At 54.6% G+C, this 27,588-nt stretch overlaps 2 protein-coding genes across 2 annotated transcripts in view; one reads left to right on the top strand and one right to left on the bottom strand.

Annotated features, from left to right (window-relative positions):
* The window catches only part of STX8 (syntaxin 8), a 64,456-nt gene extending 42,515 nt beyond the window's left edge, over nucleotides 1–21,941 (top strand). The window contains exon 8 of the mRNA XM_065735128.1: nucleotides 21,717–21,941. Coding sequence (XP_065591200.1) covers nucleotides 21,717–21,784 — 68 coding nt within the window. The 3' untranslated portion in view covers nucleotides 21,785–21,941. The remainder of the gene's footprint in view (nucleotides 1–21,716) is intronic.
* A 2,665-nt stretch (nucleotides 21,942–24,606) lies between these two features.
* Nucleotides 24,607–27,588, bottom strand: part of NTN1 (netrin 1) — a 44,222-nt gene continuing 41,240 nt past the window's right edge. Inside the window, exons 5-6 of the mRNA XM_065735596.1 lie at nucleotides 26,738–26,812; nucleotides 24,607–24,951 (exon numbers count right to left, since the gene is read on the bottom strand). Coding sequence (XP_065591668.1) covers nucleotides 24,623–24,951; nucleotides 26,738–26,812 — 404 coding nt within the window. The 3' untranslated portion in view covers nucleotides 24,607–24,622. The remainder of the gene's footprint in view (nucleotides 24,952–26,737; nucleotides 26,813–27,588) is intronic.

Below are 27,588 nucleotides of genomic sequence, written 5' to 3'. Positions count from 1 at the left end.
AGGATTTCTGCAGGGAATGGCTTGGGCCTCTTGGGTATTTCAACCCCTTTCTGGGCTCTTAATGCAAATGCAGAGCCCAACAATGCTGCTGGATAATGTGCCTGTCTCTTTAAGTCTAAAGGCCGTGCTGGCTGCACTGGGGAATTCAAGAGGAGGAGGAGGAGGAGGAGGATGGGAGAGGCGAAGGCTGGGAGGATCCCAGGCTGGATGCCTGGGGGGTGACCTCTCTCACCCTTTCTGCATTGAAAAACATTTTTTCTTTAAAGGGTGTTGAGAAGTGATGCCTCTTTGTGCCTGCTCTGTCTGCTCCGATAGGTCTTCCTGTGTTTGCATGATAATTTGGGTACACGCGAACACTATGTTGGCTCAGATAGCAGTTTTACCCTGCCTGATTCTGGCTTTCAGAACACTAATACTGAAGGACACAGGCTTTGATGGCATTCTTCCCATCCCTTTTCTGCCCTTACACCACCAAACTTTAGTGCCGGGCACATGAAGTCCATAAAACCCTTCCACATTTATGAGGTTGTCTCTTGAACAAAGCCAAGCAGAGGGAAGATGGGTATCCGCTGTGTGGCTTCTCAGAGTTTTTTCCTCCACCAGCACTGTTTCAATGGATAAAACCATCAGTAACTTTTGGTTTGTGCACTGCCCAGCAATGACATGCTCAGTCCTGCTCCCCACGTCTTTCTGGGCCCAGATCTGTGCTGCTGCAGTGTCTGTTCCTGTATTTCCTCACTTTAAATCTTTATGTTTTTGGGGTTTTTTTGTTGTTTTTTTTTTCCTGATGAGTGGATGTGTTGGAGCAGTGGGCTGTGGAGCCAAGCTGAGCTCTCTGGCATGAGCAGTGGAATAATCACCCTTTTACGAGCAGGAATGTAACACATTAATGGGTGTCCTTTGTTAGCAGCCAGCACAATAATAAAATCAAAGTATTGCTGATGAAATCCAATTCCCATCAATATTTCAGTGTCTGCTCTCATGCAAGCACCACTCGAGGCTCTGGGGCAGATTGAGAGATGGGTGTGACATCCTCCAGCCTCACACTGCCGCGGGAGGAGCAGAGCAGGGAGCTCTGACCTGGAGCTGCATTCTGGCTCCCCACTCCTGCCCAGAGCCTCCAGGTTGCGTTGGATGCCTTGTTGCATTCGCAGCTTATTTGCAGTGACATTTCTATGTGAGCTGTTGACAGTCTCACCCCGGGATGCTGCCCATGGAGGCTGCCCAGCGTGGGCACATCTCCCTCGGTGGCCCCGGGCTGCCCTGTGCTGGCAGCAGTGGAAGTCCCATTGATTGCAGTGCAAGAATGGCCACTGAATGGTTTATGTGCCACATTTATGAAATTATTGCTGAAAATCATCAGTCATCTGCAGGCAAATGCTTGCATGCTGCTTGGCATTGTTTTATTCCCTTTCAGCGTCTGCCGGGCATTGAGAAGGGATCTTAGGGTGTCCATATGGCTGAGATTTCCGGATCTCATCCTCAGCTTTCACCAGACCATACACACCAGTCAGAGCTGGGCCTCCTGCTCCGGGCACGGAGCTCTCATGGGATTGCCTGCCTGTCCCCATGTTCCCCCGTGTACCTTTGGGTTGTGTTTTTTTTCTTGTGCAGAGCAGTGCTCGTTAATCACTTCTCAATAGTGCTTTTATTAGAAGCTCCGACCCTCGGAGTGCCCTCTAAAGAAGTGCATTTAAAAACAAACAACTGGAAGTATAGCAACAAACAGCTGGGAGTGTGATTCAAGCGGGGGTGCTGGGGAGCCGAGCAGGCATGGTGACGTGGTGATGTGGCACACAGCCCCGTCCCCTCGCGATGCGATCCCCTCCACTCCCTCCGCATTTTGTTTTTCCCTGGGCAGAGGTAGCCCGGCTGTGATCTCATCCATTCCCGTTCCTCGGAGGAAAAAATGTGTGGAGAGGAAAAGGACCGCCCCGACCGCTGCTGTCAGTGCTGCCAGCCCTGGGCTGCATCCCGTGCCGTGCTGAGCCTCCCTCGGCCCCGCTGTGCTCCAGTAGCAGCCCCCACCTGCAGCTCGGTGCTCCGTGTCTGTGCAGCCTGCACATCGCAGCTCCCTCCATCGTCCCCTTTCCCCCTGCTCCACCAGGTGGCAATGCAGTGCAGCCGCCTCCCGCTGCCCGTGCCCTCGTCCCGCAGGTGTGTGTGTGGGGGGGGGGTGATGTTTTATCCCACGGTGCCCAAATTCCGATTGAGCTCAGTGGGACTTCTCAGGAGGTCTCATGGTTTTGAAGCAGGGTAGCCCGGATTGCACAGGGTTTCCCCTGGAGAGCAGTGATTCATGCGTGCAGGGCCTCTCCTGCCAGGCTGCGCTCACCCTGCTCCGCGTTACTGATTTTTGCCGTGGGTTTCACGTGGGAGCAGTCTCTGGGGTTTGTTGTGCTCGCAGGAATGAGTGCCCATCCTTTTTTCAGAGCAGAGCCATGATGTCAGCCTTTCCTGCCTGCTGCTTTCTGGGATCCCTCCCCTCTGCACCACTACGGAGCTGCTTGCATGGGACAGATCCTTGCCCTGGCAGCTGGATTTTCCTGCTTTACTTTTTCCCCGTTCTTCATTTTCTCCTGTAAGCACTGCTGTGTTGGCAGCCCTGCTCTGGGCTGTCACAGCTGTGAGAAAACTTTGCAAAGGAGTGATTTCTTCCTCTCCCCCAGCTCCTTTTTGCTCCATGTGATAACGCGGCCGGGGAAGGGCCGTGCCTGCAGTGTGCTGTGTGTGTGTGCCCCAGGGTGTGCTGCTGGGCCCCCCCCACCCCACTGCACCCACAGCTGAGCGGGGCTGACATTGGCAGGAGGTGGAGGTCACGGAGATAGGCGCTTCCCCCAGGTCCACCTGGCCACGTCTCCTCGTTAGCGGAGAGACCTAATTAAGGGTTCCACTGAGGGGGAGAGCACAGGGGGAGCTGAGTCTCATTAGGCACCGAGGGAACCTCAAAGCAGATGAGCTTAGGGACGTGGCAGAAATGGGGCTTGTTAGTTATGTTAATAGAGGAGCTTTTTAATCAGGCCCAGCGGTTTTGGTGCTGAGCTATTCTGGGACTTGTGTTTGCTGTCTGACCATCTTGCTTTCCCAGAATAGTCATGGCTTTTCCCTGCTTCGGTAGCTCGGGGGCCTGCAGGAGCCACCTCCTCGTGTCCTGTGTCATCCACTGGAGCATTTGGCTTAAACCACTCATGTTGAGATGCTGAGGTGGATCAGCTGCTGTGTCTGAGCACTCATGAACAGCCTCAGAGCAGCAGCAGGGGCTGGGGCTGCCCACTGCCCAGGTGAGCACTCCCTGCTGGTGTAACTGCTCTGAGCATTGAAGGCCGGGAGGAGCTTTCTGGGTCATAGCATCACTTCAAGATAAATTTCCCAGAACAAGCTCATTTCTTCCCCCCGATTACTCCTATTGGGAGCTCACAGTGGTCATAAACTTATCCCCAGCCTAAACTTGTCAGGGATACTTCATCGTGTCCTTGCAGCCCTTGTCCTGGTGCATCTTTGAATAGTTCTTTCCCCTTTTTCATTTTCCTCCCCCAAATGTGTGTCAAAGTGATCACTCAGCATTTACCCCCTGCTTTGTCTGCAGGGCTGGACGAGCATCATTACATTTAAATCCACTGCAGTAACCTCTGTTCCGACAAGCCCTTCCTTGTGCTTCTTCCCACTTGAACTTCTTGCTTGCCTTACACCAGACCCCATGCCCCAGCAGTGCTCTGCTTGTGCTGGGGGTTTCTTTGCTCCTTTCTCATCCATAAGAATTTTCCACCTGCGTTCAGTGTTGTTCTAGCTCGTGGCACAGCCCCGTGTTGGTCCCACATGTGCACCTTCCCCTTCAGTGCTGTCAGTATCAGCCTTCTCCATTTATCTTCTGAGTCACCCACTTTTGGTCTCCCAGCTCTCCTCCGTACGACGGCGCTCTCCAGCTTCGTGTCATCAGCACATTTCATTAGCACACTTCCTTTCCGTGCCAAGGTCATTAATAAAACCATTTAATAAGATCAGCCTCCGGACTGCTCCTCGAGGAGCTCCACCGATGACCTCCATCCATCCTGATGGCTCTTTCAACACCTTTCCCCAGTTCCTGGCCTTACAGTTCTGCTAATCCCCACTTTTTTTTCCCTGTAATAATTTCCCCCATGGCTCTGTATCACACGCTTTGCCAACGTCTGCGTGGATGGGATCTATCACACTTGACTAGAAAATTCATTATCTTACCGGGCTAACCTGATTAGCTCTGTTTGATCTGATTTCCCTTCAGAACGTTCCCATTGTTTTCTACCCTGTTTACCATTTAGCTTCACGCTCTAATTAGTCTTTCCACTCTGGAGCCTTCATCCTGCTGGGGTTAATCAAAGAAGCTCTAACTCCTCATGTCACTTTTTCCCTTCTTCCACGGTGCCATAATGGAGATGAGCTTCGCTTCCCACCGCTGGGCAGGAGCCACCACCCCTCCCTGCTGCGCCATGCTGGGATGTGTACCCAGGTGGCTTTGGCTCCAGGGGTGCTGGTTTTTGCACAGGGACCATCCCAGCCCAGCTCAGCGTGCTGCACTGCCTCAATGCTCAGACCCCGTTTATACCACAAAATCATCATCTGTTTGGGAGCTGATCCCCACATGCAGAGACACTGTAAGCGACGAGAGGAAGCTGGAGAGTGCCACTTGTGGGGCTCATCTGCAATGCACAGATCAGGCATGGGTTCAGGCCTGAAGCTGAGAGGTGGCAACCGGTTTGAACGCCCTCCCCTCCCCTGCTGGGAAGCACCTAATGTGCCAGGGAGGGAGGAGAGGGGGGCATGGAGAGGAGAGCCAACAGCAGCAGACATCTTCTTAATTACATTTGCATATGCAGCTGTTCAAACAGCCCAAACTTCATCAGTGCTTGTTCATACCTATCAGGAGATTTAGAGCAGCTGCTGTCAGCCCGAGGAGCGATGTTGTAGCAGGGTGGTGGTGAAACAAGGCCCTGGGCAGGCTGTGTGCCCGGCTGTCTGTCACACCAAAAGGCCTAGCAATTAGTTGTGTTTGAACACGGGAAAAAAAACCTAGGAATTGTGTGAAACATCCCAGGGCGACTGCTTTACAGCTAAGGTTTCCAAGGATACATGTTGCAGGATGAAATCATAAATTTGTATTTCTGAAAACGGTGCTGAAATGTGATCATCTGTACAGCTAAACTCGCCTCCTCCTGCCTTTCCTCTCCTAGCACGTTCGGCGACTGATAATTGCAGAGCCTGAACTGGAGCTGGAATACAGAGGAGTTCTAGTTTGGGGACTTTGTGCTGCAATGAAGCTGAACTGAGGGGACCTGCACACCCAGAGCACCGGGCAGAGAGCAGGGCTGCATCTGGAGCACAGCACAGCACAGCACAGCACAGCACTGCCTGCCCCGGGCACTGGTGGCACACAGCAATACAAGAAGATGTGGTCAGCAGAGAAATGGGTTGGGGCAGAGTGGTTTTGTTGTCCCTTCAGGACTTTCTGAGACGCATAGAGGTTGCTGGTGCCAGCAGAAGTGGGGTGTATAAATGGAGAGGGGCTGTGGCTGCCTTGTAGCAGGGATGCTTCGTTGCTCTGCAGCCCGAGCTGGACGTCCTGCATCCTGTGCAGGCAGGTGTCATGTGCAGCCTCCCTAACATCTGGTAACACAGGAGCTGCTGTTTCATAGTGATCGTCTGTCTCAACGAGCACCATCATATTGCCTTTCTGGCAGGAGAGCAGCTCCATTTGCTCTGTTTCAGCACGGTTTCTGAAGCTGACGATTGTTACGTTTATGTATGATGTGCAGGGAAGCCTAAAACTGGCTCCCATCAACAACAGTCTTGAGCAGGATGTGCAGGCAGAATGGCCTTAATGCTTGTGCCTGGGTCATTGCCTGGCGATGAAACCACACTTATTGCTCAAGCTCCTGGAGGCGCACTGAGGAGGAGAGGTGCAGGCTGTCCCCTTGCTGCTCCTTTGTGTCCTTGGCTGAGGTTGGCTCTGCAGACACCCCCCCCTGACGCTTCCCTTTGTAAGAAGTGCTGATTTTAACCTGCTTTCTGCATCCGTGGATGGACAGTTTTACATGATGCCAACAGTGCCTGCTGTGATTTTTATGGCCCGTAGTTTTCTGAGCAAATGGCTTTGCTCACAAGTTGGCTGGGCCACGGTGACCTTCTCTTGTTCATTAACTGTCTGTTTAAAAATACGCATGTGGTGTTAGTTATGGAGCATTGATTGGGGTTATTCTAGGTGGTGCGGGGAGGTCTGCTCCTTCCCTGCCCTCCTCATTACCAAGCAGGAGCGACCGCTCGGGGCCTGGTTTATTTACCTAATAAACTGCCTCTTGTATCATCTAGGAAATGCTTACATTTTTCAGCCAAGAAATCCTAGTAACAGGCAAACAGAGGTCTAGCAGTCGGGTCTGGAGAAACAACGAAATGAAGGTCAGCTCCTATCGCTGTTATTCTCCTTCCTGGTGGCCATGACAGCAGGGGTGGTTTATTTGAGGATCCCAGACTCGGAGTCATTGCTCGCATTGTTGGTCCCCTGAGCGCGGGAGGCTGTGCCAACAGCTCAGGATATTAATGCATTCTGCAGATCAGTGAATGGAGAATTCCTCCGCGCTCCTTTCTTCAAAAAAAAAAGGAGAAAAAAGAAAAAAATAACCCCCCCCTCCTCCTCTCTCCCCTTCCCCCTGCACTTTGTTTGCAGAGCTTTGTCCGCCGCGCGTTGCCGGGCATTCCTAATGAGCAGGAGGCATCAGTGGGGACAGGAGCTGCTGTCCTTGGGCTCCCACTCGAGGTGGACTTCCCACAGCCGGGCAGGTGCACGGCCATCCACGTGTGAATGTGTGGGGCTGAGCAGAGCTTGGGGCCGGGCCGTGCTGGCAAACCACTGCCACGGCATCCCTCAGTGCCACACCACACACTTATTGAACACCTCCAGGAACAGTGACTCCCCACCTCCCTGGGCTGTGCCACTGTATCACCACTCTTGGTGAGAATAAATTGCTCCTAATATTGAACCTGAACCGCCCCGGTGCAGCTTGAGGCCACCACCTCTCACCCTATCACTGTTTCCTGGGAGCAGAGGCCGACCCCCACCTCACCAACACCTCCTGTCAGGGAGAAGTAAAGAGCAATAAGGTCTCCTCTGAGCCTCCTCTTCTCCAGACTGACCCATCCCAGCTCCCTCAGCCACTGCCCATCAGACCTGTGCTCCAGACCCCTTACAGCCCCGTGCCCTTCTCTGGACACACTCCAGGACCTCGATGTCTTTCCCATAGCGAGGGGCCCAGAGCTGAGCACAGCACTTGAGGTGCAGCCTCACCAGAGCTGAGTACAGGGGACAGTCATCTTTGCTATTTCTATCCAAGCCAGGATGTCGTTGGTCTTCTTGGCCACCTGGGCACACTGCTGGCTCACGTTCAGCTGCGTGTTTACCAACCCTCCTGATGCTTTTTCTCCATCCAGCTTTCCAGCCACTCTGCCCCAGGCCTGCAGCGATGCCCGGGGTTGTCGTGGCCGAAGTGCAGGACCTGGCACGTGGTCTTGCTGAACCTTATGCTCAGAAGTCCACATCCCTTTGTAGTGCCTTCCCAGTCCCTGGCAGATCAACACTTCCTCCCAACTTGGTGTCATGTGCAAACGTACTGTGTGTGCACTTAATCCTCTTGTCCGTATCATCAGTAAAGGTATTCAACAGAGCTGACCCCTGTACCTGCCCCTGGGGAGCATCACTTACTCAGCAGCCTTGCTTGCACAGTGGGATTGCAAACAAATGCCACAGCCCTTGGTGTCATTTGTCATCTTCATATCTCTCAATTGCAATGGGCGATGCTGACCCAGTTTTCGTTTAGCTGACAGATTTTAGTCCCAGTTTTTAGTCAGGCCGGGCCCTGCTGCTGAGCTTCAGGCGGGGCCACAGAGTAAGCTCAACTGGAGCAGAACACACAGAGCTGAACTGAGCCCTTTCAGGGCTTGGTGCTGGATGCTGAGCCCGAGCAGCCTTACACCCGTTGGAGAGCACCCAGCGATGCTGTCAGCTTGGCCGGTGCTGAGCGAGGCCTTGCCAGCTGCACCCCGGGGGTTTGTTGGGCAGAGCAGAGCAGGGATATTCACGTATCAGTAACTTTTATAAGCTGGTTTTGCTTCCTCAGCTGGGTGCTTCCCGTGTCATGGCTCGGGTTCAGGTGTGATGCAGGTAATGGGAAATGGTTCCCTGCGTGCAGGTGGTAAGTGCTCCTCCTGCCCTGCTCACCTGTGCTGGTTACTTCATCACTCACTTCTCCCTGCCCCAGCACAGCCCGCAGGACGTGACAGAGGCTCGGGGTTGGGGCAGTCCCTTGCTGTGCGGGTTCGTATAACTCCCAAACCAGCAGGAGGAGAACCACCAGGTTCAGAGAGTCTGGAAAGCATAAACTGCACACGACCAGAGGTTGCTGGCTGCATTCATGGGCTGCGTGTGACGCGGCGATGCTTCCAGCTCCTGCAGCGCGGGTTGTGTTACTGCTGCAGCGTTATCACGTCTCGGCGGATGGCAGCAGGCCGCGCTCTGTGCTGAGCTCTGGAGCGTTAGCGAGGCGACAGCGCTGCTAGAAAGCTTTGGAACAGCACCTTTTCAGAGCCAGGGTGACTCATTCCCGCTCAAGGAGCAGCAAATGTTTTTCTGGCCTTTTCCTATTTTTGCTTTTTATTTATTTCCCTCCTCGATGCGGAATTAACGGCTCAAAGGCGAAAGGGAGCAAGGAGCGCTCGGTCCCTCCTTGTGAATTCTGTCTGTGCTTCCAGAACGACTTCACTGTGGGGTTTGGGGGGGGGGGGTTGTGGGGGGAGAGAGTGTTTTGAGAACATGCTCCGGTGGCGTGGGAGCTGGATCAGTGTTTAATTAAAGCTGATCCCCAGCCCTCGCTGAGGTTCGGGCGCGCGCCGTGCGGGGCAGCGGGTTCTCAGGCGCGGGGCTGTGTGCCTGCCCCGCTCCGCTTCCCACGTCCCACCCCACGCTGCCGCCCGGGCCCGGACAGACCTCACACCCACTGCTCTCCGCCCTTCGGGTCGGGGCATTGCAGTCCGCTCCGAGCTGTGGGGCTCCTCTGGCCAGGAAGGTGGCTGTGCTTTGGGGCTGTCCCATAGCCACTAAGCTATGTGGACATAGTGGAGTGGCTTGCTCCATCAGCGCGACCACTGCCCTGCCTTCCTGCAGTGATTTGCAGAGGAAACGGGGACACCCGCCTCATGTTGCACCCCACTGCCCGTGCTTTTTGATATCCCCACAACAGAGGGTAGATTAGAGCTAAGAGAAGCCCAAAGCAGGAGCAGAACCCGCCTCCTGGGAAGCCTGGATGTGTTCCTGCACATCCCTCCCCTGTGCACGAGGGACGTGGTGCTTTCTCCTCCGCCCCTCCCTCGTCGCATTTTACAAACCTCGCTCTGTTTTTCTTTCTTGCCCTGGAACTATTTGACGAATCCGACCTCGATTTGTAAATAGTTTTGGTGTGACTGGGAGCGGTTTTCTGCGTGTTGGTTTTCCTTGTTGTTGTTGTTGCCAGTGGATTTATTAAATGCTGAAAGCATTTTGCTGTGCTTCACTGAGAGCTCTGCTGGCCCTTCCGTGCATCTCCGCCATGCAGCTTTGCTCGCGGTCGCAGTTATTGTTCCGTGGGCCGCACGCTTTGCTCTGTTATCTCTTCATTTTTTGCACCTCCTTCCCAGTGGTAGTGTTTCTAGCTCTGCCGTTTGCTTGGGTCATTACAAGCATTTCCTTTTGCTGTGTCCTCTCTCCCACTTCCCAGCAGTGCTGGGTGGGCTTCGTTTGTTTGCCATCACCTATGGCACTTCACAAGGGCTCGTAGCTTTGGTGGTTGAAGGCAGTTATGTAGATGAATGCAGGATAAGTTCCTCTCCCGTGTGCTTAACTCATGCACTCAGGCATTCATAACATATTTGCGCACACATCTTAGCAGTTAATGCTCTGGGAGAGAAACCATATCGTGGAGTATCTTGGATTTAGTTCAGCCAGCTTTGCACGGTGATGAAAAGCTGTTCCTGTGTTGGGATGCCGTGCCTGGGCCTGCTCCAGCCTGGGCTGCATCCTCCGGGCCGCTGCTGGGACTGTGAAGCAGGCGGAGGATCACGCTGCCGATGCTTGAAGTGAATGGGGAGCTGGTGAGTTTGGAGCCCTGCAGGAGAGGGGATCGCTCGGTGGGAGCTGAGATGAGGAGGGCTGGGTTCTCTGTTGGGGCCGTCTGGGTGGCTTGCTCCCTTTGGAAAGATCCTTCTTTTTCATTGCCAGAGGAACCAAATTCCGGAGCTCATCTTCCAGAGGAGGAGGAGTTCAGCAGAGCTGATTTTCCTCTACCTCTGCATGAGAAGGTCAAGGGTGGCACTTTGGTGGTCATCTTTAGTCCTGCAAGTTCAAACACAAGGCAGAATGCTTCTCGTCAGCATTTGGAGTTGGGTGTACATGGATGTAACATGGCATCCCAGCCCCAGCGTGTCCACGTGCTGCCCTCCTGCTGCAGCAGCACGCGATGGGGGCCCGTGGTGGCAGTGGCACATGTCTGTAGGTGGGCACTCAGGTATTTTTATGGGTTATGACTGAACAAGTTTTACAACGTACGAGCTCCAGTCGTCTGCTTCCTTGCTTAATTTGGCAAGGTTTGTGGGAGGACCGAGCGTGAGGTCAGGGGTAGTTTTGGCTCGGCTCTGCGCAGGGGTAGTGGTGGTCTTAGCTCACCTGGGGCACACGTTGGCTCTGTGCTTCTGAGATAGTGGGGAGGACACCCTTCTGAAGCCTTCATTCAGCATTAGCTGAGAAAAAATGGGGTGTGAGGAAGGCAGGAAACGCGTTACTTCTAGGCAGGCTTCCCATCTCTGTGGGCTCACGTGGCCGGGTCTGCTTTCCCTCTAGGGTGTCTGCTCATCTGCCAAGGTTCTTGGAAGGGGAGAGCTAAAAAAAAACCCATGTGGTCATGAGAGATGGAGGTAGGAACTGGTGCTGTGATCGCTGCGAGGAATTGCTCCGCTTTGCTGGCTCCGTCCTTCAGCAGCTGCCCAAGGATGCAGTGCTGCTGTCCCCACCTGGGTGTTACGTACCATCCATGACATGAGACCCCTTCACAGGGCTGACTGCCAGCTCCGCTTTCCTGACTTCTTTCCCTTCCTCGCTGCCTCTGCTGAGCTCCCAGGGCATGAAATAGTCCTTGTGGCAGTTACGGTGGATGGAGGCAGGCTGCAGTTCGGCAGTCCTGAGCTAACTTCTTGCATAAGAGACTTTCTCTGAGAGCTATTTTTAAAGATGTGGCTTTGGTAAAAATACCCCAGGTGGGAGGGAGAGCTCGCAGCAAACTCTCACCTTCATGCACTTGATGGGGTTACGCCCTTTGCTTTATATAGATCAAGAAAATAGGGAATTTGTAATTCTTTAGATAATGGAGGGTTGCTGAATAATGCTGCACAGGAGTCTTTTAAAAAGAGAATGAAGTGTGTTATAAAGCGAAGTCTGGAACATCTGTGCAACAGCCTCTCCCCAGACCTGCTGCGGCCGCCACTGCTCGTTGCAAGAAGCTGTGAGCGGGGGACAAACGCTCACTGCCCATTTTCCCCCCCACCTGGGCAGCAGGTTTCCCCAGTGCCAGTCCACCTGAGTCCCGAGGTGGGGTCACTCCTCTTCCGTGGTGCGAAGGGGCCTTCACAGGGAGCTTGTTCCTGCAGCTCCCCACGTGCCTCCCGCACGGGCTGCTCCCCGCTGCAGCAGCTGGCTTCCTGGACTCATTTCTTTTTCAGATTGAAGAAGTCGTGGTGTTGGGCTGGGTTTATGGAGCGCACGTGGCAGGTAACTGCTGCTCTCTGTGTCATTTGCAGACAGCCCTCTCAAGTCCCTGGGTGCTGTCGCTGGGAGCAGTGCTTTTTTAGCATCGGTGTTGCTGGCAGTAGTGGTAGCACTGCTGCAGAGAGGCTGGAGGAAGAAACAGGCATCTCACAGCTGAGCTGCTAAGGGCTGCGGAGCGATGCTTGTTCTCTGAAATGTTAAATATAATCTCCTTTTTTGGGGATAGCTCCATGAACGTTCGTCGGAACAGGAATACTTCATGCTGCCAGGGAAGGTTCTTGATTGCGGTTTATCCAGAATCTGGTAATGACTGTGCACTGTGGGGGCCTGGGGATTTGGAGTGTGGATTTCCCAGGGTCTAATCATCTCATAAGGCTGTGGAGTGTGACTCCTTCCCCAGTAATCTACTTAACTCTGTAATTTACCCCTCCTTTCGCCCTGCAAGGAGAATGAATCTCACAGGTTGTTTGCATGGCAAGTAGCTCGGGATTGTCTGAGGCTGTGAAGAAGATGCTGGGAGTTAATTGTGGCAGCTTGGTCTTCACGGTTTCCCATGTTGGCTGGGGGGCTGAGCCAGGAGGGGAGCTGGAAAATGGATTTTGTGGGGAGCACTATAGCTGCGCCATGTGTTTTGTGAAATGTTTTGCCTCGCAAAGGATGTTCTTCCCCACCAAAAGTAATCTCGGGGGAAAACGTTGTTTGGTAGTTGGAGGATTATTGGATTTGCAGATAGAATCTGCTGTTGTAATGTCAGCTACTGACTGATGAGCAAGGCAGCTAGCTGGGAGATGGCTCTTGGCAGTTGACCATACTGAAAAGCTCCCTCGAAGTCCTTAAAACTCCAGTGGACAGTGCAAAAAGCAGAGGCCACGAGTGCCAGCAAGCAAACAGTTGCAGCATCCAGGCCTCCATTTGGAAAGCAGATAAGAGTGTCCCGGCAGCAGCGCTGACTCTGAGATTGCGTTGGGATCACCTCACACCAAAACATCCTCGTGCTGCGAAACCGAAGCGTGAGCGTCCCTTCATCTCTGTTTTTCATTTCCCCCCCCCTAAAGCCAAACACTGTCCTTGGGAAAGGATTAACTAGGAGACAGGTCGTGGTTATAGGTGAGTTTGTTTCCCTCCTTTCCCCGGTTGTAGGTTCGCTTTCAGCGCAGTCCTCTTCGCTGAGCTTTCCATATATTCAGAGGAAACTGGAACAGTTTGGAAAGGCATCAGATCAGCAAATCCTCCAGAGGGACGTGTGGTGGCAACATGATTAATAAGGGACGCTGCTGGTAATGCTATCAGAGCAGCACTATTGCAAAAGCATCTGGAGCTCCCCTCGCTGCGCAGCGGGCTCAGACAAATGACCGCGGCGATTTATGGGCCTCTGCAGCACGTGCTTCTTCTCCACCTCCGAGTGTGAGGGGGATCAGCTCACTGGGCTGAGTGGATTAGGCTTAAGGAGAAGATGTAGTTGGTAAATCAGGCAACATCTTGTTCTGCAGTGTTTTTGTCCCCGCTGATGGTTTGGTAACGGGTACTGCCCTCACTCCAACCTGTCCTTTTTTTTTTCCTGTGTTGGGTAATGCCTTCAGGAGCTCTGAAGGGAAACCGTTCTCCAACAGCAGTGAATGATGCAAAAACATTGGGAGAAAACCATCCTGCCTTGTGCAGCTGCTCTTGGGTGCTGCTGCCATTCCCTGCTGGAGCACTGCTGGGTGAGCTCCTCGTTGTCTGCAGCAGTGGAGGAGAACGGCAGTGATGAGCTTACAAACTTCTCAAGTCTGAGAAAGGTGCTGAGATGAATCACAGAATCACAGAACTGTAGGGGTTGGAAGGGACCTCCAGAGATGATTGAGCCCAACCCCCTGCAAAGCAGCTCCCGGCCCAGGTTGCACAGGTCGGTGTCCTCGTGGGTCCAGAGAAGGAGACTCCACAAAATGATATTGGGGTTTTTCCCCTCCCTTTCTCTTTTGTTGTTGTTGTTGTCATTTTTCACAAAATGAAAGACAGCCTCGTGTGCTGCATTGGATAAATTCAAAGCACAAAATGAAGGAAGGCGGCTGCACTGACACAGGAGACAATGCAGTCTTCCAAAACCAAAATAGTTTTATGTCATACCCGAGCATGTAGCATCACAGATCTGTGTGTGTGGGCTTTAAGAAATGCCTTCCTTTCTTTTTCTGGAGAAGGAACTTCATTTAACATCTAAATGATTTCAAGAACTCAGCGCGGATTGAATTCCCTCCTGCACGCTGCTTCCGAGCCACGTCGTTTTACCATCCTTCTGCTCTTCAGACTTCATTTACCACAAACTCCTAACAGTGATTATGCAAGTCAGATCTCATTTCTTATCGTGGTTCTGCATTTGTTGGCTCGCTGTTTTCTCAGAGGCTGCTTCCCTTGGCCTTCTTAGGAGGCTCTTGCAGTCATTAGCAGCTGTAAGTGGTGTTAACGAGAAGGATTTGGTGGCTGCTTTCTGCAGCTCTGTGTGCTGATTAGGTTGGATTGCCTAAGGTGGAGGGAGTTTCTAAAAGAGGAATTGCTGTTTGAATTGTTACAACACTTTTCTCAGCAAAAGCCAGAGATAAATGTGCTCTGCAGAAACCGGAGCGAAACATCTGTTTGGAAATTGCTCTCGACTTGAAAATCGATGCGGTCTCATCTGTGAATCCTCTCTGAGGTGAAAGGAGTCGAGGTTCCTCGGCCTTTTTTCAGAGTTGCCTTTGAGGTGATCGGCTCTTGCCCACTTCAGCGTTGCCTGTTTGGGTTGTCTCTCCCGTGCTGTCCTTCCTGATGAGTGCCTTTCTCAGAGTAACGTGGGCTCTTTGCAAAATTGAGGATATCTGCTGCCTTGGCTTCATCCAGAGGGAACCCAGTGCGTGCTCCAGGAGGTTTGCCTCCCTCACATTGCCAAGCCATGAGCAACTTGGTCCGAGCCTGATGCTGACCATGCTTTGAGCAGTGGGTCACACCGGAAACCCAAGGTGCCTTTCCTCTTTAAGTTTTTATGATTTAGGACTTATTCTCTTCGGATTCACCAGATCTTGCTGTTTGAGCACTGGATTCACCCAGCTCACCTCGTGTAACCAGACTCCTGGTGGACACGATGATGCTTGGAAAGCAGTTTTCATCGTCCACCGTTGATGTGTTTGCAGCCCACTCTGAGTTACGCCTCTTCTGGCTCCTGACTACATAAGACTTCGATACTCAGGGCTTGAAGGCTGGCAGCATCCTGCACTTAACTTTGTTCTTGAGCCTCATGGCACTCTGCTATTACTGGAGAAGCTCCTGGCCTCAGCCAACAACATCAGTGACAAAACTGCGGCTAGCGTGGTGGTCACCTGGCTGTGTACCTGACCGGACCTCTGAGGCTTTTCTCCAAGGCCTGCAGCAAATGGAGAGAGCCATAATGGGTGAAGCAGTTGGGAGAACGGTTCAGACTTTAAGTCAATATAGAATGGACAAAAAAAGAAGAGTAGTAGATGTGTGTAAGCAGTTCATACGTAGTACACAATTCATCTTCATCGAGCAACATCCAGAGCGTCCCCGAATGGAAACCCATGTTTGTTCAGATGTAATGGATGCGGAGGGAATTCTTTCCCAGCCTCACCCCACAGAGCATCGTCGTTCCAGGTGGGTTTTCATCAAGTGCATGGGCTGGAGCAGGGCTGCACAGTGCAGGTTTGTTAACCACGGCAGTGACTCTGTCACGTGGGTTCATGTGTAGGGCTGTCCATCATTTCATTCTTGTCTGTTTTGTACCCAGTTTTAATTTGTTTCTTCTTTAAGCAAAAAGGAATCCACACTGCCTTCGAGCTGGAGTTTCTCATGCTTAAGTCTGTGTAAGGATGATTTATGGTGCTAGTAGGGGCTCCACTGGAAATGCAAGATCTATTATGAAGTGGGATTGAACAGACCATGCTGAAATGTTTATTGCCTTCTTCAAAATAGAATACATCAGGGTTGATGGTGCCTGTCCAGGAAAGAGAGAGAGTGGTGTAGAGTGGGGCTGGTGGGGTATTTTTAGTATTCCAATAAAAGACAAGGCTTCTAAAGGAAATCACTTATTGCCATTCTGCAATCAAGAATGCAGGAGTGTTCCAGGGACTGCAAGAAATATGCTTCAAGAATGTCAGGCCCATAAGGAACTAATCATTAAATATTCTCTCGTTTCCACCCCCGTTTCTTGCTCTGAGGAAGCCATTTAGCAGCCTTGCAATTTGTATGTAAATCTCAACCCTTCCTGACCACGCGGTTAAATATCCAAGTGACTTAGGAGCCAGCATCCCATTTTCAGGAGTTCCTACGATTCCTGTGCAAGTAGGGCACTTTTTTAAAATAAAAGACACATGGAGCAGGCTTCAGGAGCACTTAATCTGACCCGAAATGACTCGGTATGAACAGTGTATGGTGTTTTTGTGCTATTAGCCACTCTCCTTAGTCAGCGCCTTGCTGGTGAAGTTCCTCTTGTGGGTTCAGATAGAGCAGTAAAACTGCAGTTCTGTTTCTGAGGTTATTCCTCTCACTGGACTGCCTCTAGCCATGATGTCTTTATTTGACTTATTTCACTATTGCTTTCACACATAACACTAGTTGTTGATGCTTTAAACATTTCGGAAGCATCCTGGCACTGTAATGCATCCATCTCACCCAGTAATCCCAGCATTTGGTTGAGTGAAAAACAGAGGAGGCAAAAGATAATACCCCCTCAAGTGATTTCAGAGCCTTATGGGCCGATTTTCTGATGTGTCTGAGCAGATCTGGGGCTACCTGCTCCCTCTCCCCACGCTCCTATCTCTTTCCTTGTGCTGGCACAGCGTCCCGGTGAGCCGGTTCAGGGAGCTATAATGGCAGAAAACTGACCCTACAGAAAACAAAGCCGGGGTGTCAGCGCAGTGGCAGATGGACACAGGCAGATGTCCCTTCTGTGCCAGGCCAGCAGAGCAGTCCTTTCATTTTATTTATTTTTTCCCATTTGTTTTTACTGGAGGAACAACAGCCCCCCGCTGGGATCATCTGTCGTGTCCCTGCACAGCACTGCCCCAGGTAGCAGCTCGGGGTGGCGGTTCCTTTTGGGGTCCATCACGGGCTGCCAGCTGGGCTGCAGCCCTGTGCCAGTGTGCGGGCTGCTGGGGAAGGAGCAAAGGACGTATGGATTTGAGGAGGAGCTGCGACTCCGGGACGTAACCCGTCCTGGCCCCGCTGTCCATGCAGGTTGGTTAAGGTTGGGGAAAGATTTTAAGCTAAACAAGGGGAGATTGAGATTGGATGTGAGGCAGAAATTCTTCACTCAGAGGGCGGTGAGACCCTGGCACTGAGCCCAGAGCTGCGGGTACCCCATCCCTGGTGGTGCTCGAGGCCATGGATGGGCCCTGGGCAGCCTGAGCTGGGGGGGTACCCAGCCCCTTCCAACCCAACACAACCAAGATCCCCTCCAACCCAACCCAACTCAACTACGGTCCCCTCCAACCCAACACAGCACAGCCGAGATCCCCTCCAACCCAATCCAATCACAGAGTGCAACCAGGATCCCTTCCCACCTAACCCAACCCGTCCAAGGTCCCTTCCAACCCAACCATTTTATGATTCCCTGCTGGTTTTTGCACAGCGTATGCCAAAAGAGAAGAGTTCAGGTGCCACCTGTGCATTGCTTGGACTCACTTGGCTGAGCCTGATCTAAAGGCAGGGATTTGTAGGATCCCGCCCGGGCTTGTTTAGTTTCCTTTCTTCTGGGAAGGCTTCGTGCACGCTGCTGGTTTTCAGACCTTCACAAGTCCTGTTCCAAGCTGTAACACAGTTGTTCAGAAATGCAGCCCAGTTCTTGACTGATCTTGTTTCTTGGCGTTGCTTATGTAAGGGAAAGGATGCTAGAGAGCTTTTAGAAGGGAAAGTTGGAAAGCGTGCGTGCTTATTTAATTTAAAAGAAAAGGAAGAAAAATAATCTACATGCAAAAAAATCCGGTAACCGTGTCTGCTGATGACCTTTGGGTTTGGAAATAGTTTGATAATAGCAGTGTGAGGACAGGCAAGGAAAGTCTGTGAAGTCACTCGAGCAAGAGCAAAAGGAAAAAATACGAACACGTTTCCAGCTTCATGCTCGCTGGGGTCTGGGTGGTCTGCACCGGGCCGGGTGCGTGCAGCCCGTGCTTCCCGCATCACCAAAAGCAAAAGAAAAGAAGCAAATAGAGATAACATTTTTTAACAGAAAAGAAGCAAATGGAGATAGAGCAATAATGGGTTAAGGGAAACACTTGTCTCACTTCCTGCCGTCCCGCTGGGCTGTGCACGTGGTTTAGGACCCGAGCACTGGGGATTGTTTGGTCACGGAAGCAATGAACAGTTTGGATTTCGGCACACTCTGCCTCTCGTCGGGGCTGGCTTTGGCGTTTGCTTCTGTCTCACTGCTGTCCATCCACGCGCTGTGTGCCAGCAGGCACTGCTGTGCCCCGTGGAAGGCTCACGCTATCAGCATCGAGCTGCAGAGAGAGGAGCACGGCACCAAGTGCAGCTTCTCATCGAATCACAGAGTCATGAAGGTTGGAAACGACTTCCTAAGATCACCCCAACCCATCCCAGCGTGCCTGCTCAGCCACGTCCCCCCGTGCCACATCTGCACCCCAGGGCCGGTGACCCCAGCTGCCCTGTGCCGGCGCATCGCTGCTCTCTGGGAGAAGAGCACTTTCTGGATATCCAGCCTGAACCTCCCTGAAGGGGATGTGTGAGCTGACACAGCCCGAGGAGGTTCTGCCTGGAGACGGTGCCTGTACGCTCGGTCCTGGTCCCACAGTGCATCGGGTCAGCGCTCCGCTGCGTGGGTGACTGCAATTGGGAATAACTCCTGAGCTTTCCGTCCTCCGCGGGAACGACCCGGGTCTGTGTCTCTTCCAAATAAGGAATTAATAACGCAATAGTTGTTGTTTCCAAAGAGCTTAGCTTTCATGAGCAGTGTCTCCTTTTTTCCCCTCGGACCCAATGAAACACATGGGCGTTGGAGCCTTTAATAACCCTTCTCGGAGCCTGGTCTTGATTTGTGTGAGCGCTGCCAATGATTTCCATGTCAGAGCTGAGAGGTACGAGTGCAGTGTTGAATTTCTCAGCTGACAAGGGGAGGTCAGAAGCAATAACGCCGGGCTCCCCAGTGGACAGGCGTGGGACAGCACGCTTACAGCTCTTTGCATGGCCCCGGCACAGGTTTGGCTGTCACAGAGCTAATAAAGAGCGGGGCCTCTGGGGACACGGCTGCAGTGCTGCAGGTGGAGGGATCGGGGAGTGTATTTACATACGAGCCGGCTTCATAGCGTGGGATTTGTGCTAAAGTGGTTCTTAATGCAATACAAATTGCGTGCCCCGTCTCGCTTGGAGCCAGGAGGATGTTAGGAGGAGAGGTTCAGATAGGTTTTGGAGCAGAAAATGTCTTTTCTTTGGGAAGGTGAAGGGCAGTGGGGTGGATGTGCTGGGGGGCTTGGGGTGTGCATGGCACTGCTGCGCTTGCAGGCAGGTTAGGGCCGGGAACTGGGCAGTGAGTGAACTCACTGGAGGAGCAGATAAAGGTGTTGGCTTTTTAGTTTTGATACTGTGAGGTTAAAATGTCCATAGAGAAAGCAGCCGGGGCTCTGGTTGGAGCTCCGTGCTCCCCCTGCTTCCCTCCCGCCCTATAAAGCAGCCATTATGTGTTTATAAGTTAGCTCTCCGTGCCCGGTATAAAAGGAGACTTATTCATAAACTTCTGGAGAGACAGTTTGGTGGGAATATAACTTTCTTGGCACAAAACAAGCAGCGTTTTCCAGATCATGTAATGCTATACTGGGCTCTTTAAAGTCCTAGCGCGCTGTTTACGATTTTCCTATCATCTATAACAGACACCAGTGCCAAGGATGGCACTACACCCACATCCAGCAGAACCACCCCGTGGGAGGAGAATCCGTCCCTCTGCACGTAGTGCTGTTCGTAAGGCCCAGCCGTGGCTCCGTGTGCTGGTGGGAGAGGTTTCCTTGCTTGCTGAGTCCCGAGCTCGGCTATCACAAGCAGACTCACTCCTCTCTTGCTTTCATCCGCTCTCCTGGGACACTGCAAAACCATTTGGGGCCTTCTCCCTGGTGCTTGTCTGCTCCCATTGCCAACCCCAGTGGGCTGCACCCACAGACCCCAGCACTGCTGCTGGGAGGTGGGGGCCCACCTCCAGGGATGTTGGGATTGGGAGGGTCCCCTCCAACCTGAACGTTGTGGGGTCACATAAACCCACGTCCATCCTCAGCGGATGCTCATGAGAAATCATCGGGCTGATAGAGGTGGAGCAGAGATCTTTTGACGCGTATTCAAGGGGGAGTTGTCCAAACAAGATGTATTTATGACACAGTTCCTGCCTGCCTTTCCTAAGGCACTTGATTCCCTGCCAGATCCTAAAGGCGCTCGGGTTCCCAGGAGTTATATTCAGCACAATAACGGATCTGTCACGGTCAGCATCGCGCTGTCACAGAGCTGGCACAGAGCTGGCACGGCAGCCGCAGGCCCGAGGGCTCCTTCTGCATCTTCTGCATGCTGAGCAGCAGAAGCCAGCGTTAGCACCGTGCAGAGCTGTGTGCTTGCTCTGACACATGTCCTGCACGGCTCTCCCACCCCTCTGCTCTGCTCCCTGCGCATCCCAAACCTGCGTCTGTGTTGCTGCTGCCTCTCCCCCTGCACGGGGATGGACAGGCCCGAGTGCTGCCGAGTGCTGCGTGTTGCACTGAGCCCACGAGAGCGAATCCTCAGCCACTGCTCATGGGGACAGGGCAGTGGCTCCAGGTTTTCGTGCCATCTCTTTCCAGGAATGAATGCGGCACATTTGCTGCCCAGGATGCTCTGCAGCTTCCCGCTGGCTCCACTGGCTCCCATCAGCCTCGGTGTATGTTGCATTTGTGCCCTTCTTCTTGGGAGCTGTCAAGGAGTAATTACTCCCCATTAACTCGGCGTCGTTACCAGCTCACACCCACAGAGCGTTCTGAGCCCATCTCTGTGTCTCTTAATTGCCCAAGTCCATAAACTCCGTTGCACTGCAACCACGAGGAGGATTTGCACCCTCAACACTTCCTCCCCCGGTGCAGAATGCATCCCGTGGTGCTGAGCACCGCCTGGGGATGGGGGCTCTGGATTGGGAGGGGGCTCTGGATTGGGAGGGGGCTCTGGATTGGGAGGAGCAGTGGTGGCAGCTCTGCTCTGCTGGAAAAACGGGGCTGGCACTGGGACGGCTCCTGCACAGAAAACATGACACCATTGACAGAGAGCCGTCTCTAATATCCTTTTCCAGCTTGGAAAGAGGAGTTTATTTTAATACATCCTTTTTTAATTGCCATGAGCTGGGCTTGTAAATACTGTAAGTGGTTGAGTAATCGCCATCTGCCCGCGGATGGAGAGCGGGGACGTTTTTTCCGCTCTCGGAGCCGCGCTGCGTTCCCACAGCTGTGCCGGGATCCACGTGGGCACAGCGTGCAGTGTGTGCCCCTCTGTGGGTTCGGCGATGTGGGGCAGAGCTGTGCTGGGCCCTCCAGGGCGGGTGCAGCGCTGAGAGCTGTGCTCGTTCCTCCGACAGCGGGGGTGGTTTGTGTTGGAAACAATTTCCTGGTGCAATTTGGGTTTCCTCCCCAATAATCCTTTCCCCCCCCATGGGACGGTGTGGAGGGATTGCAGAGCAGCTCTCGCCACGAGCTGGATGTGTCCCTGGTAATCTTTGCGAGGCAGATGTCGGAGGGGGGAAGATGCTCTGCAGGCACAGCTCAAAAATTAATTGGAGGGGGTCAGCGAGAGAAGAGCAGAGCGACTGCGGGTGCGGGGATGTGCTGGGGGGGCCGCGGGTGCGGGGGGGTGGGGATGGAGTCACAAAAGGTTGATTGTTAAAGACGAAGGCCTCACCCTCACCGCCTTGTTTCATCTCTTCCAGGAATGCTGGTGGTGATCGTGCTGCTGCTCATCGCCATCGCTGTGGTCGCCGTGTGGCCAACGAAGTAGGGGGGGATGGGGTGGGGTGGGGGAGGGGTCCGGTGGAGCTGCTGTGCCACACAGAGCCCCGCTGTGCTCCGGACCCACCAGCACCAGCACGGTGCTGTGCCCAGCACACCGTCCCTCTGCTCAGCACTGTGTGCCACACAGCGGGGGCACACACACGTCCCAGGGCAGCTCCCCCCGAGCAGTGACACCGCTGCCCCCGGGTTTGTGGGGTGTGTGGCCGTGCCCAAAACGCACCCAGCCCTGCTCTGCTGAGCCGGGGGTCTGCCTCCTCCTCCTGGAGCTCTGAACCCAAGGGAAGGACGAGTCAGACCCAAGGGAAGGACGAGCCATTGATGGGAAGCGCGATGCTGAGCGCGGCGCTCGTGGCCAAAACCAGAAATAATAAAAGCAAACTTGTTTTGTTATATTGGCCGATTTGATTTTGGACTCGGGAGAGCAAGCAGTACGGATGGGATAAAAGCTGCTCTGTTTCTGTGTGGCTGTCACGGTGCTCGCTGTTGCCCCGCGGACATGGGAGCCGATTTTGGGGAGGGGGCTGTGCTGTCTCCCAGAGGGACCCCCCGTTCTGGTGCCATCTGAGGTCTCGTTGCCATCCCCGGCTGTGGCCACAGGGTGAGCACAATGACCACAGTGACCACAAATGAGCCCAGGAGCTCATTTGCTCCTTCACAGCGGGGCTGGGGGTGGAGGGGGGGGAGGAGGACGGACAGACCCCGCTGTGCCGTTTGTCCCCGCAGTAAAGATGTGAGATTTCCGCCCTCTGCCATGTTTTGGAATGAATAAATCAACGGAGCAGCCAAGAGCGTGGGGCACCGGGCTGACCCCGGGGCAGCACCGTTTGCAGCACCGTTTGCCTGGGGGCTCTTTGTCCCCACCCCCACACCGTGGGGCTCTGCTCTGCCCCGTCCTGGCCGTGGGTCAGCACCCGGAGGTGTCCCCTGGGGGCGATGGGAAGCAGAGGAGCACACACACGGTGGTGGTTTAGAAGTTTATTCCCTGCACTGCCAGCTCGAGCTGGGTGCTGTGCAGTCACAAACCCCCCCGGCTTCGGATACAGCCAATGTAAGGAAACAGAGAGGAAAAAAAAACACAGAAAAAAAAAAAACAACCCTGAAAAAAACCCCCACAGTAACGGCCCAACGATGAGAAAATCCACAAGTCGGTGTTTTTTTTTTGTTTGGGTTTCATTTCTTTTTTTCCGCGTGTCATTAAATATATTCATATATAATAACCATAATATATTAGTATGCATCGTAAAGAAACGTCGCCCAGAGCCGGATGCCGTGGTCGTAACTAAACAACATTTACAGTTCAAGATATTAACAGAAATAACCGAAACAGAGCAGTGAAAAGGAACACAGGTTTGTGACGGGAGCGGGGACGGACGCGACGCGCGGGGTGAGCTGTGCTGGCACTGCTCCTCGGCCCCATCCCCACCTCTGCCCACGTTCCCCCCCCGGTTGTCCCCATGTCGCAGTGTGGGGCGGTGCCGTGAGGGGCAGCGGGCTCGTGGGGCAGTGATGGGTGGGGGGGAAGCTCTGCCCGCTGGGGGACGGCTGTGGGTTCCCCTGGGTCGGCTGTGGGGCTGTGGGGAAGGGCTGCAGCCACGGACAGCCCGAGGGATGGGCACCGGTTGTACCAGTGGCACCAGTGGCAGCAGCTGCTCCCCTACTCACAGGGCCACGGATAGGGCTTCTCCAGCCCCAGTGGGCTCTAGTGCCGTGTGGGAGCTGGCCAGTGGTGGGACAGAGCAGTGGGGCTGTGCTGGGGGGCTGGGGAAGGCGCTCAGGGGGCATGGGGCAGGTGCTGTGGGGCAGCCCCGTGTGCCCTGTGCTCACCATGGTGCTGTGCGGGGCAGGAAGGGCTGTGGGGATGGATGCACGGCTGCTGGCTGTGCACTGGGGAAGCCCAGCTCTGTGGGGATAAGCAGGGCCGGGTTACGGGGCTGCTCGGCCCCCACATCCCTTCCCATAGGGCTGGGGGTTCAGGGGTTCAGCAGCGCTCCCTCCCTCCCTCCCTCGGTGGCAGCTGCGGCTGCAGAGCCCTCTGCTTTGCACCTATGCACACGGCTGCCTCGCTTTATGGTGGTTTATGTCATTACATAAATATTGTCGATCGCAGTAAAACAAGGCAAAAAAAAAAGGCAAAAAAAAAGAAAAAGCTGGAAAATGTCATAAAATGGACGTTTCCAAGTTTCCTGAAAGGAAAAAGAACGGGGAGCTTTTGCTTGGCGTAGCGACTGAATGTTTGCTTCCCCCCCCACCCCGTCCCGGGTACCACGCAGCTCTCGCAGCCGGGACCCCCAGGAGCCCCCACCGCGCCGTGGGGCCGAGCAGTGCCACGGCACCTGGCCCTGTTTTAGGGGCTGTGTTTGCTGTCGTGGAGCAGGACTGAGCCCCTGGAGGTCCCGGGGCGGTCCCAGTGTGCCGTTCCCATGGGGTGGGAGCACCGGGTGCACCCTGTTCAGCCCCACTGTGACCGCTATGGGGCCCGGGATGGCCGCGCTGTGGGGAGGGCTCCTCCAGCAGCTCGGTGGCAGGGGTCGGCCTGCTGTCGGCTCGGTGCGGGTCCGACGTCGGCCGTCGGTTCGGTGCCGGGTCGGTGCGAGCTCCACCATCGCAGTGAGCTCGGGGTGTGCGTGTGCCCGCAGTGCCGCTCAGCCCCACCCCCACCCCCACCCCCACCCCCACCCCCTCCTCCATCGCCACCTCCGCAGTTCCGTCGTTGCGTTCCGTGTCCTCTTCCCCCTTTCACCCCTCGACGCCGACGCCGCGGTCCCCCCCCCCCCACCCCCCACCCCCCAAACCCCGGCAGCGCTCAGTCCATCCCCGCTGCTCCCTACGCCTTCCTGCACTTCCCCTTCTTCTCGCGCTGCTGGAACTTCCGCAGCCGCCGCGCCCACGTGTCCCGCCATTGGATCACCAGGCTGCTCTTGTCCGCGATGATGCCGCTGTGGTCGGGAGAGTCCTCGGTGCTGCCCAGCAGGAGGTACTTCTTCATGGGCTTCACCTTGGGGCACTTGCAGGCGATGTCCTTGGCGTGCACCCACAGGGTCTGGTCCCCGCGCCGCAGCCGGTTGCTGCCCTGCTTGTAGACGGAGATGATGTTGACGGTGAACTTCCACCAGTCGGCATTTCTTTCTGCTTTCAGGATGTGGATCTGCACGGCTGGAGATGGAGGAGGGAGAGGAGAAGAAGTGTGAGCTCGGGATCCCCGCTCGGGATCACCCTCCCCCCCCCCCCCCCACAGCCCTGCCCGGCGCACCCCCACCCCACACGGCGCATCCCCACCCTGCACTGCCCCCCCGCCCCCCCCGCCGACATGGCGTGCACGCCAGCTGCTTTCATTAAAAAAAAATAAAGAAAAAATAAGAGAAGAATTAAACCAACACCCAAAGCTGTGACCGCTGTTTCCCGGCCCGGTGTGGAGGTAACAGGACGGCAGCGTCGGCCAACGTTCAGTTTTTGGAAAGAAATCTTTCCAGAAGAGCTTAAACCTTTGACCTGCCCGGCTCCGCACGGACAGCACGGAGAGAGTGACGCCCCACGCGGACCCACTGTGCCCGTGGGGAGGAGGGGGGGGGGGGGTTGGCACTGCCACAGCTGTGCCGAACCCCGTGGGCAGCCCCACTGCTCAGCCCCACTGCACCCCACACTGAGACCCACAGCGTCCCATCCTTTGCCTTATTACACCCCATGCAAATCCTCGCTGCATCCCAAATGCAGCCCCACTGCACCCCATGCTCAGCCCCACTGCACCCCTCACGCAGAGGACGTAGGGCGGAGCCTTTGGGACCACGGTGATGACACTCTGGGAATGGAAGGCGCTGCATCCTCCCCCGCTGGAGCAAAGTGTTCATTTGGGATTATTTTGTTTTCCCCTTTTGATTTTATTTCTGTTTTCTTTTTCAATGTATTTGGCAAAGGCGCTGAGCTCCTCCTCCCGGGCCGCGGGTTCCTACTGCTCCAATATGGGGGCGGGGCACCGGGCGGTCCCAGCCCCACACCGCAGAGCCGCAGTGGGGCAGCGGGCACGCAGCACTGCAGGATCACCCGCACCCCTCCACACCGCTGCACTGCAAATATTTGCGCTGAACCGCAACGGTACCCAAAGCGGAGGGACCGGGGGAAACCTCCCCTTTGAGACGGGGAATGGGGCGGGCGGCTCAAAGGCCCCATTGAGCAGCGCGGGGGGGGATAGCGGCTCGTGGGCTCAGCTCATTGCGGCCTTTTAGGACATTCAGCACGGTGGTGCCACGGAGCAGTGGGGAAAAGGGTTTCCTAATTGGCGTCCTGCTGTGGCGTCACTCACGGACTGCATTATCCCCCCGCCTTCCTTCCATCCCAGCTCTGCGGAGTGTGCGCCATCCCGGCCCTAAGCTGCCCTGAGGCCGGTCCCACAGCGCTGCTCATCCCGTGTCCCGCACTTCTGGTCCCCAAGCATCACTGATCCCAAAGCATCGCACCGCAGCACTGCTGATCCCGTGGCATCGCTTATCCCACGGCACTGCCTACCCCACAGCAGCACTTATCCCACAGCTTCTGTTATCCCATCACATCACTTATCCCATAACATCTTATATCCCACATCTCTCATCCCATAACATCACTTATCCCACAGCATCACTTATCCCATGGCATCTCTTAACCCACAGCACGTCTCATTTCACAGCATCTCTTATCCCATAACACCTCTTTTCCCATAGCATTTCTTATCCCATAACATCTCTTACCCCACAACATCACATATCCCATAACATCTTATATCCCATGTCTCTTACCCCACAGCATGTCTTAATCCATAGCATCTCCCGTCCCACAGCATCTCTTATCCTGTAACGCCTCTTACCCCACAGCACCACTTATCCCACAACACCTTACGCCCCGCAGCACCCCGTGGCAGTGCCACCCCGTGTCCCCGAGCGCGCTGTGGGGTCGGGGTGGCTGTGCTCACCGTAGTCCTTCTTGCAGTACTTCTTCATGTTGATCTTCAGCTTCCCCTTGGAGGCCCTGCAGTATGAGTCGCAGTCTGTGGGGCAGAGTGGGGCAGGAGCGCCGTTAATGGGGTCCTGACCCGCAATGTGGGGACGCCCCTCTGTGAGGTTGTGGGCAGTGCTGTCCCCCCTATGGTGCAGACCCCCCTTCCCCACACACGGTGCCCCCACGGCCCCGTTCTCACCCCGCAGAGCCCCATTGTCACCCCGGCCCTGTGGGGTCAGCTGTCAGCATTCAATGGGATCCGGGCAGTGGGGATGGGGGGATATGGGGCAGGGCGTGAGGATATGGTCCCAGCTGCTGCCTGCCCCCCAGCATGGATGGGGATAGGTGGGGGATGGGTATGGGATGGATGTGAGATGTCTATGGGATGTCTATAGGATGGGTATGGGATGGGTGCAGGATGGACGTGGGATGGATATGAGATGGGTATGGGATGGATGTGGGATGGATGTGGGATGGGTATGGGATGGATGTGGGATGGGTATGAGATGGGTATGGGATGGATGTGGGATGGATGTGGGATGGGTATGGGATGGATGTGGGATGGGTATGGGATGGATGTGGGGTGGATGTGGGATGGGTATGGGATGGACGTGGGATGGATATGAGATGGGTATGGGATGGATGTGGGATGGGTATGGGATGGATGTGGGATGGATGTGGGATGGGTATGGGATGGATGTGGGATGGATATGAGATGGGTATGGGATGGATGTGGGATGGGTATGGGATGGATGTGGGATGGATGTGGGATGGGTATGGGATGGATGTGGGATGGATATGAGATGGGTATGGGATGGATGTGGG

This window comes from Cyrtonyx montezumae, unplaced genomic scaffold, assembly GCF_038088225.1.
Source record: "Cyrtonyx montezumae isolate F1298 unplaced genomic scaffold, pur_monq_1.0 scaffold_19, whole genome shotgun sequence".
Lineage (NCBI taxonomy): Eukaryota > Metazoa > Chordata > Aves > Galliformes > Odontophoridae > Cyrtonyx > Cyrtonyx montezumae.
This window is presented reverse-complemented; position numbering and strand designations above follow the sequence as displayed.